Raw genomic sequence first — 14,558 nt, 5'->3', positions numbered from 1 at the left:
TAGCTGCGGTATTTTGCAAATATTGCAGTTTATTGAGTGTGGATTACCATTATAGTGCATTACAGTAGTTGATGCAGGAAAAACCAGAGTTAATCAACAGAAAAGTACAACATGGACAGCAAGCACGCAATATTTCTGAGATACAAAAAGAAAGTTTTGACATTGTTTTGCACATGAGGGTCAAATGTCAGACTGGCATAAACAATAACTCCAAGGTTCATCAATTCACATTTGAAACTCCAGAACCGAGCCATCCACAAAGTTAGAGAACTAGCATTACACAGTTGATGAGGAGAACAAAGAAGCATGACTTAAGTCTTGGGACTGTTTAAGCAGAGAAAATTGTTTGACATCCATATTTTTATCTGAGAAATACAATTTTAAAGGAAGAAAACATCCACATGTTGACCTGCTTTTGAATGAATGTAAATCTGAGTGTCATCTGCATAAAAGTAGTATAAATAGTATAAAGTATAAATTTTAGTATAAATACTAAAAAGTAAAGGACCAAAAACCGAGCCCTGGTGGACACCAGTGTGAACAGATCCAATCTCAGACCTGTGATCACCCATAAATATGAAATTACTGATCAGTAAAGTATTATCTAAACCAATCAAGGGCAGTCTCCAAGACAACAAAGACCATTTCAAGACAGTTGAGTAATAATAAAGGCTGAGCTTAGGTCAATAAGAATAAGAATTGAAAGCAAGCCAGAATCAGAAGCTAATAAAAAGTTGTTAGTGACTTTTACCAAAGCAGTCTCAGTACTATGAAGTTTTCGAAAACCAGATTGGAGGGGCTCAAAAAGATAATTAACTGAAAGATGATTGTGCAGTTTGAAACAAGGACACACCTTAAAATTTTAGCCAAAAACGGGAGATTAGAAATGGGGCTAAAAGATTTGTTTTAGATCTGTGTTTTGCTTTTTAGGACTGGAATTACAGCAGCAGTTTTAATGCTGCTGACACAACACCAGTTGACAAGGAGTCATTTATTATGCTGAGGACAGCCAGACACAAGGAGTCAAAACAAGATTTAAATAAACGTGAAGGCAGAGGATCAAGAAAGCAAGTGGTGGCTTTCATACATGATACCTGCCTACTGAGTGACTCTGGATCTAGTAAAGAAAATTTAGAAAAGGAAGTACCTGAAAAGCTAGGTGAACAGATATTTGACGCTGCCTATTAATGATGTGAAAGAGCTGTCTAGGACTGCTTTGGTTATTTTCAATAAGCTGATAAAAATGTAAAGATCTTGTTGTTTCAATAGCAACTCTGTAATCACCCAAGCAGTCTTTCCAAACTAAAAAAAAAAATGTTTTTTAAAAAAAAAACGTTCGAGCCAGAACATCACCACTTTCATTCCATTTTATGACATGCTGCCTTCTTTAAGCATAGGTCGTTGTTGTACCAAGGAGAAGAGTGGCAAAGGAAAGGAGAAAAGCTGTCCAATTTAGAGGCAAGGGCATTATTTAACAGCAAAACTTTGTCCTCAAGTGGAGTAGAAAAAAGACTCCCTAAATAGGAGATATCAACTGATTTCCATTTATGGAATATAACAGTATGAGAAGAAAGTGCATTTGAACGTGACAGCTCTAGATAAAAAAAAAAAAATCCTAAATTTTCAGAGAGACCAACATCAGCAGAAGAGAACTGAGACACAATTGAATCATTAGCAATAACCAGATCCAGGGTATGAAATTTGCTATGAGTAGAGCACTTAACAAACTGTATAAAATTAAAACAATGCAATAAAGACATAGAATTCTTGGCCATCACACAGTCTTTATGGTCAGTATGTATGTTAATGTCCCCCCAAATCAGGATTCTCTTCAATTTAGAAAACAGCACTGACAGTAGATCAGAAAACTCAGACATAAATGCACTTTTTGGCTTTTGGGGTCTATATATCGTAGCGATGATAGTTGCTTGAGGAGCAGATACACTCAGAATGAGGCATTCAACTCTTCAGCATTCAACCATTATGAAACAATATTTTGCTCTTCTGCCAGAAATTAAGGACAGGGATGGAGGAGGGAGAAGAAAGGACGTGACTGCATCCACAGCTGAATGTACTGCTTAGGTTGCAACATGCCAGCATTACTACAAAGATCATAAATGTCTTTTGTCAGGCGATAGTTCTGTTTTAAAGATCGAAACTGGTGTGAAGTGTACCTTAAAACTATGTCCAATGAGACCTCATCCACTGCAGACCCGATGCAATGTGAACCCTCTGAGCTACAGCATGATGAAGTCCTCCAGCATAACACCAGTAGGAGTAAAAGTCCAGTATACAAAAACAAATCTCACCACATCATAACATAGGGAACAGGATAAAAGCAATACTAAAGCTAAAAACAGCAGGGCAATGAAAACCAGTCTAGCTGGGATATTACTCCCATGGCCACCAGTAATAATATCTTGATGTTAAACACAAATTATGAGCACAGTAACAAGATCACTTAAGACAACTTAAGACAATAAATCATAAAAAGAGACACTTGCTATTAAAATCAGACGAGACTTTATTAAACCATTCTAATACACAGAAGCTAATCTAACACAAACACACAAACAAACAGGGGGTGAAAATAGATTTGACAGAAATGAATGGCTCCATAGTTTTAATGCCGCATGCTGTTCTTAGACCGCGACCTGAACGCACCATCAACAATTAATTTAATTTTCACTTTGTTTTAGAACGGCTCTGTTAAATACACCAGCTTCGACTATGACCTGGATGTGCCATACTTGCATTGTAGTTGCTTGAGATGGGGGATTCCCTCATTACATCATTGTGTAGAAGGGATTCGTCAGACATCTAGTTGCTTTTGAGCGGCATATAGGAAGACCAATTGTATGATGGATGGAGTCTTGTAGGCGGGTTGCTTGAGTTTGGTGGAAGTTCTTCTGGTTCTTTCATGACTATAGTTAAGAATCTTTTCAGGAATCGGCTCATGCAGAAGTTGATTGCAGAGCACTCATGCAGATGTTAGTGGAAGAGAGATTGGAATATGTTGACAGGAGAACTACTGCAAATTTTGGTTGAAAAAACTCCTTAAGATGTGGGATGAAGGACTCTTGCAGCTGTTAGTTGATGAGGACTCCCTGAAGATGTTGAGTGGGGGGATCTCTCTGAAAGTGTTGGTTGAAGTGAACTCATGTTCCCATGGTGTCCAAGGGACTAGCTGGGCAGAACCTGAAAGGTTTTACTCCAATCAGCATGAAGTTAGGGTGGGGTGTAGCCATGTTCTTCACCTATGACTTTACTTATTCCATTGTCTTTGTGGTCACACAATTATAACTTCTCTTTTCTTCTTTCATAGAGTTTCTCACCATCTCAAAGACAGTGCTATTTTTACAGTATTGTGTCCCTGTCACTATACTCGGACCCACACAGACCACAGGTTGAGCACCCTCTGCTTGGCTCCCTAATACCATTTCCACCAGCAACCTTAGTTTTCCCCAGGAGGTCTCGCATTCAGGTACTGGCCAAGCTCAACCCTGCTTAGCTTCAGTGGGAAACTGGCCAAGAATTGCAAGGAAATATGGCTCTGTGAGTTTGTTTCCATTGATACTGATCATCAAAGAAGAAAGCTAACCATGGCTGCCTACCTGGATGTTAGCCATATCACATAATGGAAAACATCATGTATGAGTTTGGAATGCCATCAAAAATGGTGTTTAGGTCAGCTACACTTGGTGGAATGCAATCAATATTTGTACTGGCGACATGATAATCAACTTGTCAGTTGCAAGAGGGGTTTTGGTGCACATCCTGTTGTCTCCTTCTGTGTCCCACCTTTCCACACCAGCCAAAGAGTAGAAGAGTAGGAGCTGTACACATGAACCAGAATGCCTCGGTTGAATAAATCCATAATTATAGGCCGAATACCATCAATAAATGCCCTTGAAATAGGATACTGTTTAGTTACCAGTGGGAGTGTACCTATTAGATGTACTGGTTCTACTGTATGTCTATTAACCTGCAGTCATTCTTATACTTAGACCAAATAGGATGATTTCAGTCATGGGGCCTGACACCTGATATGCAAGAACAGAGTTTACTGTAGGTTTAACGGACTCAAAGTCCAACTGCATGTGTTATTGTGAAATAACATTGATGCCTAAAATAGGAAGTCTGTTAATCTGTGCTGCCATAAGAGAGATTGCAAGTGACTTATGACAAAAACACAAAGAGGTTTAGTTCTGTAAGTGTTCATTAATTTCCCCGGTTACACCAGAAATTACACCACTAGTTCTAGTTAGATGAAGAGCAAAATCTCTAGCCGTCGCTATTGGAATTATTGATGTTACAGTCAAAAAACTGTATTCATGATCAGTCACAGTGATTATCACATGCAATCTGTTATCCTGCTCATGCAGAATTGGCTACAAATAGGTTCTCACAGCAGACACACACCTCTGCCAAGATAGTCCCAACCAGCGGGTCAGGCTGGGAAACTCTGAAAGTCGGAGCACATTTCCAACTTAGCTTCCCTGAGTCAGCTTATTCTTCTTCACACGCTCCCAATGCCCCTTCTTGTGACAATACTGGCTGAATGGCTTTACTGCTAATGTTTACCACATTAGCACTTGTTTACAACAAAGCAGACACATGTATTTTCATATTAGAGTCTCTCTCATATGCCGCGCAACTATCAGCAAGATCACAAAGACTCATCAGGCTTCAAAATCAGCAACACTTTGCGTAAGTCAGCTTTTAAACCATTAGCCCATTGACTAACGGAAACACGGTTCTAGGAACACCATAAATGGAAGTCATATGATGTCCTCTATATAGCATACAAACTTGAGCATTATGCTGGGTGTATTCAAAGACTCATTTCTTAACTGTTGACAATCAACAAATTTATGCCAGCACTTAGCACAATCTACAAAACCACAAGCAATTTTGAGAAGCCCATTGGTACATTTATGTACTGCTCTAGCCAAAGTGAGGGAATGCTTATCTTCAGTTATCATAATAAGCATTCAACTTCTCTACTTTGGTATGCAGAAATATCTGAGAGCATATGGAAATAACATCCAAAGGATGCAAGTGAAAGTTACACGTCATTTGAGTCAGTAATGGGCCCATGCCAATTTCTCTGTGATGTTTGAAATCTTTTGCTATGTGAGCTACTTACTGATCTATCTTTGGGGAATGTTGATTTCAAAGTGTTGGATTATTTGCTGATGCATCTGTTGGCAGATTGGCGGGCCTTGACCCATCCTTGCTCTTGAAGGGCTAGGCCTTTTTTGGAGGCTCCTTATATACTATGCTTCACATCACCTTCTTATTTCAACTTGTCACATCACTATTAGACCTAAATTGCCCCTGTCCCAACTTTTTTGGAATGTGTTGCGTGCATCAATTTCAAAATAAACGTTTATCTTCAAAAAAACTATGCAGTTGATTAGGTAAAACATCAAATACCTCATCTTTATACATTTTGGATCGAGGTGAGGCAGGTATAACTTAAGATTCTGTTCAGGAGGGACATTTAGGGCAGTGGGATAGAATGGATTAGGAGAGGGTTTGAGCTCAGAGACTTTCTGCTGCCCTCCCATTCTGCCCCACTGAGATTGCCCCCCCACACACTCCGGCAGAGGATGCCCCTCATCTTCTGGGTTCCACTGAGGTCATCGCTCAGCTTCTATATTCCCCTGGGTATGCCACTTGGCTTCTGTGTTCCGCTGAAGACATCACTCCGCTTCTGTGTTCCACTGAGGACATCGCTCCACCTCTTGTCTTGCTGAGGTCATAGCCCTGATTCCCTGTTTTGCTAAGGATGTTGCTCCGCTTCTGTGTTCTGCTGAGGACATCGCTCCACCTCTTGTCTTGCTGAGGTCATAGCCCTGATTCCCTGTTTTGCTAAGGATGTTGCTCTGAGGGGCGCAGCTCTCCAACACTACCTCCGCCCTGGGCAGTGCCAGAGTGGGATCCATTTTCAGCTCGGCAGTTTAATGCCAAAGACCAGTGTTAAATTCTTGTCCGATAAAATCAGAACCAAAATTTGGACTGTGCATTGGCTAATTCCCTCTCGTTTGAGCTCAGGAAGAAGTTCACACGAAACACAGAGTTCAGTGTAAAGCTGCTTAGTTTTGATATTCAAAAAGCATAGCATATACACAGACTGGGAATATTGATAAAGAATGATAAATGTCAATTGGAACAGGTCACTGATAAAATCAAACATCTATTCTACCATAATAATAAGAGCCAAGAGAGAAGGAGGGCAAAAGGTGCAGGAGGGAGGCAATTAGGAATATGCAAAACACACTCTATCGAAGGTCATACTTCTTGCTATGCAGAGGCATGGCAAAGTGACACAAACTAGAGACCTTCAGCATTGAGACACAGAGATCATGCCAGAAAAAAAAAAAAAAATTGTGGTGGAAGAACTTTGATAAATGAAATGACAGTAAGAACTGAACTTTGACATCTTTCAACAAGAATATAAAGAGAAATAACAAATGGCATACTGAATATTGTTTTCTGCTACAAAAATCCAACTGTAATATTATGAAAAAAATGTTGTTTGCATTCAAACAAACAGTATTTCAGTAATAAATATACTTTTTTTGGCCACTACCTCGCACCGCGGCATGTGACAACGGTTTGGTATCTCCATGGTAAGGACCTGAGTACGTGTGTGAGAGAGAGAGAGAGAGAGAGAGAGAGAGAGAGAGAATGTGCGCTGAGCCAAGTGACGTGAGAAAACGACACTTTTATGCATACGTAACTGATGCGCTGCTTTAAATACAAATGTAGTGTAATTTGTTACTTTAGTTATTAGTCACACAATAATGTAACATGCTTATTTTATGAGCCCAATTTATTAGCAGCCCACTGGGAATTCTCCTGATTAGACACTCTGGCTATGCCTATGTGCTTTGTAGCATACTTGGAGCCTTATCAGATGAATAGCTACTATGATTCTGACGTCATCTTTTGATATTTCAAACAACTGCGATTATTTGTGAAATTAAAATGAAAGTAAGCTGGTCAATTTAAATATTTGTCTGAATACTTAATCCATTTGGCAAAGATTTGAGGACATGTGGGACACAAAAGGTACACAAATTGAGATATACACAAAATTATGTATGGAAACGACTGAATGGCAAATTTGTTGAGATACACCAAAATTTATGCAACAGTTAGTTTTTTTTTTTGAAGGATGACATCACACAAACCATTTTATAAGTAAAAGGCCAATAGGATGGAAACAGGCAGGAGACAACAAATATTGCAAAAAAAATTATGCACTTTCAATCAGTCGATAACAGAAATGAGGAAAAAGTGGATGGAAACTTATAGAGACATGAAAATTTGTCAACATGTAGTACTCCCTCCCACTACTCAGGCAAGGGAGATGGGCCTGATTGGCCCAGTGATGATGGTGGAGCACAAGTGTTTGTTTTGGTCCATATCTCATAACAGAAACAAAATGACTTTTTTTAGGACTTTCTTAGAACTTTTGGCCTATCTTCACAAATGTGGTCTAAAACTACTCAGCAGAGGGTGAACCTCAATAATTACCAAAATATGTTTACATTTAAAACAATATGGCCAACCCAGTCAATCGATGCTGACAAGCCATATTTCCCTAAACAGTAACTCATGAGTGTTGAAACTTGAAAGGCAATTTCAGTTGATATGAAAAGTTTGGGCCATGGTCATAGGGGTGGACCTAAGTTCAGATAACTGTTTCTTAGAAATTATAATAATAGTAATAAACTTTATTTTTTATATAGCACCTTTAAAGCAGCTTCTCAAGGCACTTTACACAATAAGAAAACAGACTTGAATACAAATTGGTTAAAGCCATTAAGAAAAAGCTAACCTAAAAATAAAAAAAAATAATAAAAAAAAAAGCTTTTAGGTTAGATTTAAAAATGCTCAAATTATGTACATCTCTAATATGAGCAGGGAGTTCATTCCAGAGTCTAGGAGCATAGGAAGAGAAAGCCCTGTCCCCTACAGATCGCAACCATGTCTGTGGGACAGCCAGTAAACCAGCTTGAGAGGAGTGCAAATGAAGCTTGGAGGTATAAAGTTATAAGTGCAGACACTTAGTGAGGGGCCAGACCATGCAGTGCCTTATATGTGAGCATAAGGATTATAAAATGAACACGAAACCTGACCAGGAGCCTGTGCAAGGACATAGGTATTGGATTGTTCATTTCTCCTGACACTAGTCAGGATCCTAGCAGCAGAATTTTGCACACATTGCAATTTATTTAGTGTGGCTTTAAGAACCCCAGCAAGAAGTGCATTGCAGTAATAAATATGAGAAAATACAAAAGTGTTGATAAGCCTTTCAGTCAAAGGAAAAGATAGTATAGGGTGAAGTCTAGCGATATTTCTGAGATGATAAAGGAATTCTTGACACGACCCGAATCAAATATGACTCCTAGATTTTTTTATTTAGTTTGGAACACCAAAGCAGAGCTGTCTACCTTGAACATTAGTGTACCAGCTTTACGAAGTAGATGAGAAGAGCCAATAAGCAAAACCGCCATCTTATCACTATTAAGACACAAAACGTTTTTGGTCATCCATGTTTTTTATCTGAGATACAATGTGAGAGAAAAGAAACATCCACATTTTGACCAAGCTTAGAGTGAATGTAAATCTGAGCATTGTCTGCATAGAAGTGATAATTAAGCCTGAGTGATCTTAAGAGCAATCCAAGAGAAAATATATAAATACTAAAAAGTAAGGGGCCTAAGATTGATCCCTGAGGCACACCAGTAGGAATAGAGCTAATCTCAGACCTGAAACCACTCATAAAAACAAACTGGCAGCAATCAGAAAGATAAGATCTAAACCAGAAACACCAAAGATATTTTCAAGTCGGTTGAGTAAAAGGATGTGATTGACCGTGTCAAAAGCAGTGCTAAGATCAAGAAGGATAAGGATAGAAAGAGAACCAGAATCTGAGGCTATTAACAGATCATTCATGACTTTGACCAAAGCTGTCTCTGTACTGTGAAGTTTACGAAAACCAGACTGAAGGGGCTCGAAAAGATTATTAACAATAAGGAGATTGTGAAGTTGCAAAGCCACAACACGTTCTAAAATTTTATAGGACGATAATTATTTAAATTGTCCAAATCAATGATGCTTTTTTTGGAACTGGGGTTGCAGCAGCAGTTTTAAACACCAGTGTTCAGAGTCGTTAATAATGCTGAGAAACAGCCTGGCACAAAGAGTTAAAACAAGATTTAACTAAGCTTGTAGGGAGGGGATCAAGCATGCAAGTGGTGGCTTTCACACATGATACCTCCCTAGTAAGCAATTCTGAGTCAATTTAAGAAAAATTAGTGAAAGATGTGCCAGAGAAATTAGGCAAGCAGAGTGTTGAAGAGGAAACAGGTGTAGGCAGATCTTGTAGACTCAACTGCAGCTCTATATTCCCCCAAACGGTCTTTCCAAGCTGCCTTCATAGAGCGCAGGCTGTCATTATACCAAGAAGCAGACCGAGCAAAGTGTCACTGCATGAATTCAAGGGAGCAAAGGAGTCCAGATTAGAGGGGAGAACATTATTCAACTGTAAAATCTTATCTTCAAGAAGAGCTGATAAGAATCCACGAAGAGAGGAATTGACAGAGTCTGCAAAATCTGTTGGATTAATTGATTTCCATTTATGAAAATTAATAGTGCGTGAAGATGATGTACAAAGAAGAGGCAGTTCCAGATTTAAAAATATTTTCAAATGTCAGAAAGACCAAAATCAACAGAAGACAGCTGAGACACAAATTAATCAATCAAACACAAGGTCTAGATTATGATCTATTCTGTGTGTTGGGCCACTAATAAACTGTGTAAGATTAAAACAATCCATTAAAAATAAAAAGTCCTTTGTCATCACAGTCATTTTGGTCAATGTGTATATTAAAATCCCCCAAAATAAGGATTCGCTTGAATTTAAAACAACATTGACAACAAGTCAGCAAACTCAGACAAAAAGCTTCATTTGGCTTTGATGGTCGATAGACGGTAGTGTTGACAGTTGCTTTGGAGGCAGAGAGACTGAACACAAGGCATTCAAATGATGTAAACTGTGGTCCACACAGTGCTGATGTGAAATTGCAGTTTGTGTACTACAATGATTCCCCAACCTCTGCCAGTAAGTTACGGGAGATCAAACAGCCATCGCCCTCAGGAGTAATCTGAGTAAAGAGAAGTCCAGCATTTCGTTTATGCCATGTTTCGGTTAAGAACAGTAAATCCAGTTTTTTATCTGCGATGATATCCGATAAAAGCAGAGCCTTGTTGTTTGCTGAATGAGCATTAAATAACGCAGCAATTACTGGGCTCTGGGACACCCCAGAAGGCAACTCCGATTGGACATGTGAAGATAAATGACTGAGGATCGCACCAGTTTAAGACACTCTTTTAGTCTGTCACCTACTCATAAGAACACTGATGTTGAAAGAAGAAGAAGAAAGGCTGTAACTGCGTCCAAGACTCCGATGTATATATCACCTTTGTCTCAACGGGCCAGCATTTCAACAGTGTTCATAAGCGTCATTTTCTAAATGATAGTTCTCTTTTAAGTTCAACAGCTTGGGTGCGGTGTACCTGCAGCAGTCCCAAGGCAGCATATGTTCTCGGAAATGCCACAGGGTAAACTCCTCTGATTAAGCTCCAGAGTCTTCCAGATAACACAAACAGATAAATGCAAGAATCCAAGATATGTGTAATAGTCCTGCCACATTACAAGTGTAGAGGATCCATCCATCCATCCATTATACCGCTTATCCTTCTTTCAGGTTCACGGGGAACCTGGAGCCTATCCCAGGGAGCATCGGGCACAAGGCGGGGTACACCCTGGACAGGGTGCCAATAAGTGTAGAGGATGACTTCAAAAATTAAAACAGCAGGATTACAGAACCCACGTTACCATAAAAACAAACACACAAACAAACGGTGCGAGGAGCAGCAGCCAAAACGCGCCAGCATGCCCAATTAACCGGAAAGACTAATCCGATTTAGCTCAACATCGGTATGTTGTATTTCTGTGTTAAGTGTAAGTGCATTTCACATAATTATCATTGTGCTATCAACATAAAACCTCTAAATATTTTTTTTTTATCTATGGTTTATCAACATGACCTAAATTTACATCATTCTTGTGATCGTGCTGTGCTAGCAACAGCCTGTTGCAGCTCTCTAATTTCCTCTTGGGATCAATAAAGTGTTATCTTCCAATTTAGTATATATTGTAGCCTGTAAACAGTAGTTCTACATCACCATCAGTCCACACAGATGAATCCTTGTGTTTGTCATCTTGGTAAAGAATGGTTGGTATTTTCTGCACATCACCTGTGACACTGCTTGGTACACATGCCCTTAAAATTATACCTGAGAGTTGACATAACAGTTTATGACATATCATTACCTATTTGGCCAGATTGCACATCTCAGAGGTTTTAAAATGTTTCTATGTGGACAAAGGTATTTTCACTGTTCCTCTGAATGGATTTTTTTAAACAGATAGGTAAAGATTATGTTTTGAAAAATATCCTTATACATGTGAACAGGGCCTAAGTAAGTTTTGGATGTGGAAATGAATAGGTGATGCACACAAATTAATCAAAAGTATAAGAAATGTCATTTATGTTCATTTATGAAATTTAATTTTCATTTCATGTGTATTATCTGGAAATTGTGTTTGTGTTCTTATACAAACACAATCTGCCCTACAATTTGTCTTGTAGGCAAGTTGTGGGGCTTTTTATATGGTACATTTGTATATAATGTTTCAAGAATTTTATTCATGCAATTTGAATGACTATTTTAAACTGCTTTCACAGTAAGTGACCACTGGCTCTTCTCAGAGGATTGCTCTGTACAAGAATTCTGCCTCTCCCCAGAGGAGGTAATGGTATGTGGCAAAGCAGATGGCCAAGAGGTGTATGCTGTTACACATGATATCATCCCAGACAAAAGCTGGGTCATGCAGTTTAAGGTCAGTGTATGAAGTTTTATGCATTCCTCTTCACTGTTATCATCTTCACCAAAATGATTTCACATCTGGTTCAATTTTCAAGTTTAGTTAGATGTAGTGGTAGTTGGAGTGGCTAGTTAGCTTACAAAAGTTCAACCTTTATTTCATAATATTTTATTGATATACAGAAGTCCGTTTTTATTTGCTGTTGCAGTTAATATAGCAAGCAGCTCATATACAATTTGAGTTTGCAAGTAGGTTTTTTTTTTTGTTTGTTTTTTTTTTGTATTTTCATGCATAGAATTGAAAATGTGGCACACATTCCTTCTGGTGTGCTCACATTCCTTTTAAAAAGTTAAGTGTGCACAATGCAAAGCAGTGGTGATTTCCTAGTAATGTACAGTATCTCACAAAAGTGAGCACACCCCTCACATTTTGGTAAATATTTGATTATATATTTTAATGTGACAACACTGAAGAAATGACACTTTGCTACAATGTAAAGTAGTGAGTGTACAGCTTGTGTAAATTTGCTGTCCCCTTAAAATAACTCAATACACAGCCATTAATGTCTAAACCGCTGGCAACAAAAGTGAGCACACCCCTAAATGAAAATGTCCAAATTGGGCCCGAAGTGTCAATATTTTGCGTGGCCACAATTATTTTCCAGCACTGCCTTAACCCTCTTGGGCATGGAGTTCACCAGAGCTTCACAGGTTGCCACTGGAGTCCTCTTCCACTCCTCCATGATGCCATCACGATGCCTTCACCCTCAGCTTCTTTAGCAAGGCAGTGGTCGTCTTGGAGGTGTGTTTGGGGTCGTTATCATGCTGGAATACTGCCCTGCGGCCCAGTCTCTGAAGGGAGGAGATCATGCTCTGCTTCAGTATGTCACAGTACACGTTGGCATTCATGGTTCCCTCAATGAAATGTAGCTCCCTAGTGCTGGCAGCACTCATGCAGCCCCAGACCATGACACTCCCACCACCATGCTTGACTGTAGAAACTATACATCCGCTAGTCATAAAACAGATCCTCCAATTCAATCACCAGTTTATATTAAGACTCTTCACAATGTTGAGTAACAAATCTGAGAAATGGGTGAAAGTAAGATGAAAAATAGATTTATTGTGAATATCTGAAATATGCATGCATGGTTAAAAGGGAGTGCACTCTGCCAGTGGATGTCTCCCTTCCTCCACAGTCCACGCACACTCAAATTCTCACTGACTCCTTTAAGTTTGGGGCCACACACACGCATCCATGGCTTTCTGGCAAGGGTGGGCTTATGGTCTATTAGGCAGACATTTTGTGGTTGATTTGGCCACATCTAATGCTAACAGAAAGAGTAAGTTGTCTTCTCCAGAAACATGAAGCTTGGTCAATTTTGGTAAATATTGTTCTACTGTGGCACACTGAATCTTGAGACTAAACTTACACTTCTCAGAAAGCATGGGCATAAACAGAGTAATGGGGGTGCTACAGGCCATGCCTCAAAGTTGACATATTCAAAATGATGGAATTTCGACCCCGCCAGGCCAAAGTGGCTGAATATTAATATGCAAGCCTTGCTGCTCATGGGGAACAAAAAGGTCTTAAGAACCCATAATGTCCATATGATGGATTTTTCTCTACACTGATTATTTGTGGAAAATTACAAAAATGAACTTAAAATCTGCCATTGATCCAAATGCGTTGAAATGTTGTATCTGTGGGATACATTTCTCTACCATGTCAATTTTGAAATGGTCCACAATCTTTGCTGCTTGCAGCTACATTATTTATTAGTGCTGTCAATCGATTAAAAATTTTAATCCAGTTAATCACAGTCATGGGCTGGGATTAATCATGATTAATCGCAAATTTAAAATACTAGGATTTACTTGTAACGTGCAGTGTTATAATAAATAAATGCATGAGAAACTGGTTTAAGGAAACAGATTGTTCAGTTTTATTATCGCAACCATTAACATTAATATGTTTAACAAGTGTTCAGTAACAATCTCTTAAATTGTTGAGTCATCCATTTGAACTGCAGACATATTTAGCAGAAACCAACAACTGTTACAAAGTAATGTCTGCTACAAATTCACAAATAGCTCACCTGTACATTTTTTGCATAGTAACATCAACTCAAATGAATGCAACAATAAAACAATTTTATTTTATTTATTTTTATTTGTATAGCGCTTTTTACAATAGACATTGTCTCAAAGCAGCTTTACAGAATTATCAACATGGTATACAGATATTAAAAGTGAGAATTTATCCCAACTGAGCAAGCCGGTGGCGACGGTGGCAAGGGAAAAACTCCCTAAGATGTTAAGAGGAAGAAACCTTGAGAGGAACCAGACTCAGAAGGGAACCCATCCTCATCTAGGTAACAGATAGTGTGAAAAAGTTCATTATGGATTTATATGAAGTCTGTTTGGCCTTAGAAGCAGCCGTAGTCCCAGCAATCTGGAATTGGAGTAGTTGAGAGCTCCATCCAGAGGTAGGACATCCGAAACGGATCAGGCAGGTCCGGAGAGCAGAAAGGATCAGGATCTCTAGTATCTCCATAAAATCGTGTGTGGCTCGACAGAAGGAGAGA

At 39.0% G+C, this 14,558-nt stretch overlaps 1 protein-coding gene across 1 annotated transcript in view; it reads left to right on the top strand.

Annotated features, from left to right (window-relative positions):
- reln (reelin) overlaps positions 1-14,558 on the top strand; it is a 633,795-nt gene that overhangs the window by 452,733 nt on the left and 166,504 nt on the right. The window contains exon 51 of the mRNA XM_053623241.1: positions 11,832-11,986. Within this exon, the coding sequence (XP_053479216.1) occupies positions 11,832-11,986 (155 nt within the window). The remainder of the gene's footprint in view (positions 1-11,831; positions 11,987-14,558) is intronic.

The sequence above is a fragment of the Ictalurus furcatus genome, chromosome 4 (assembly GCF_023375685.1).
Source record: "Ictalurus furcatus strain D&B chromosome 4, Billie_1.0, whole genome shotgun sequence".
Classification (NCBI taxonomy): domain Eukaryota; kingdom Metazoa; phylum Chordata; class Actinopteri; order Siluriformes; family Ictaluridae; genus Ictalurus; species Ictalurus furcatus.
This window is presented reverse-complemented; position numbering and strand designations above follow the sequence as displayed.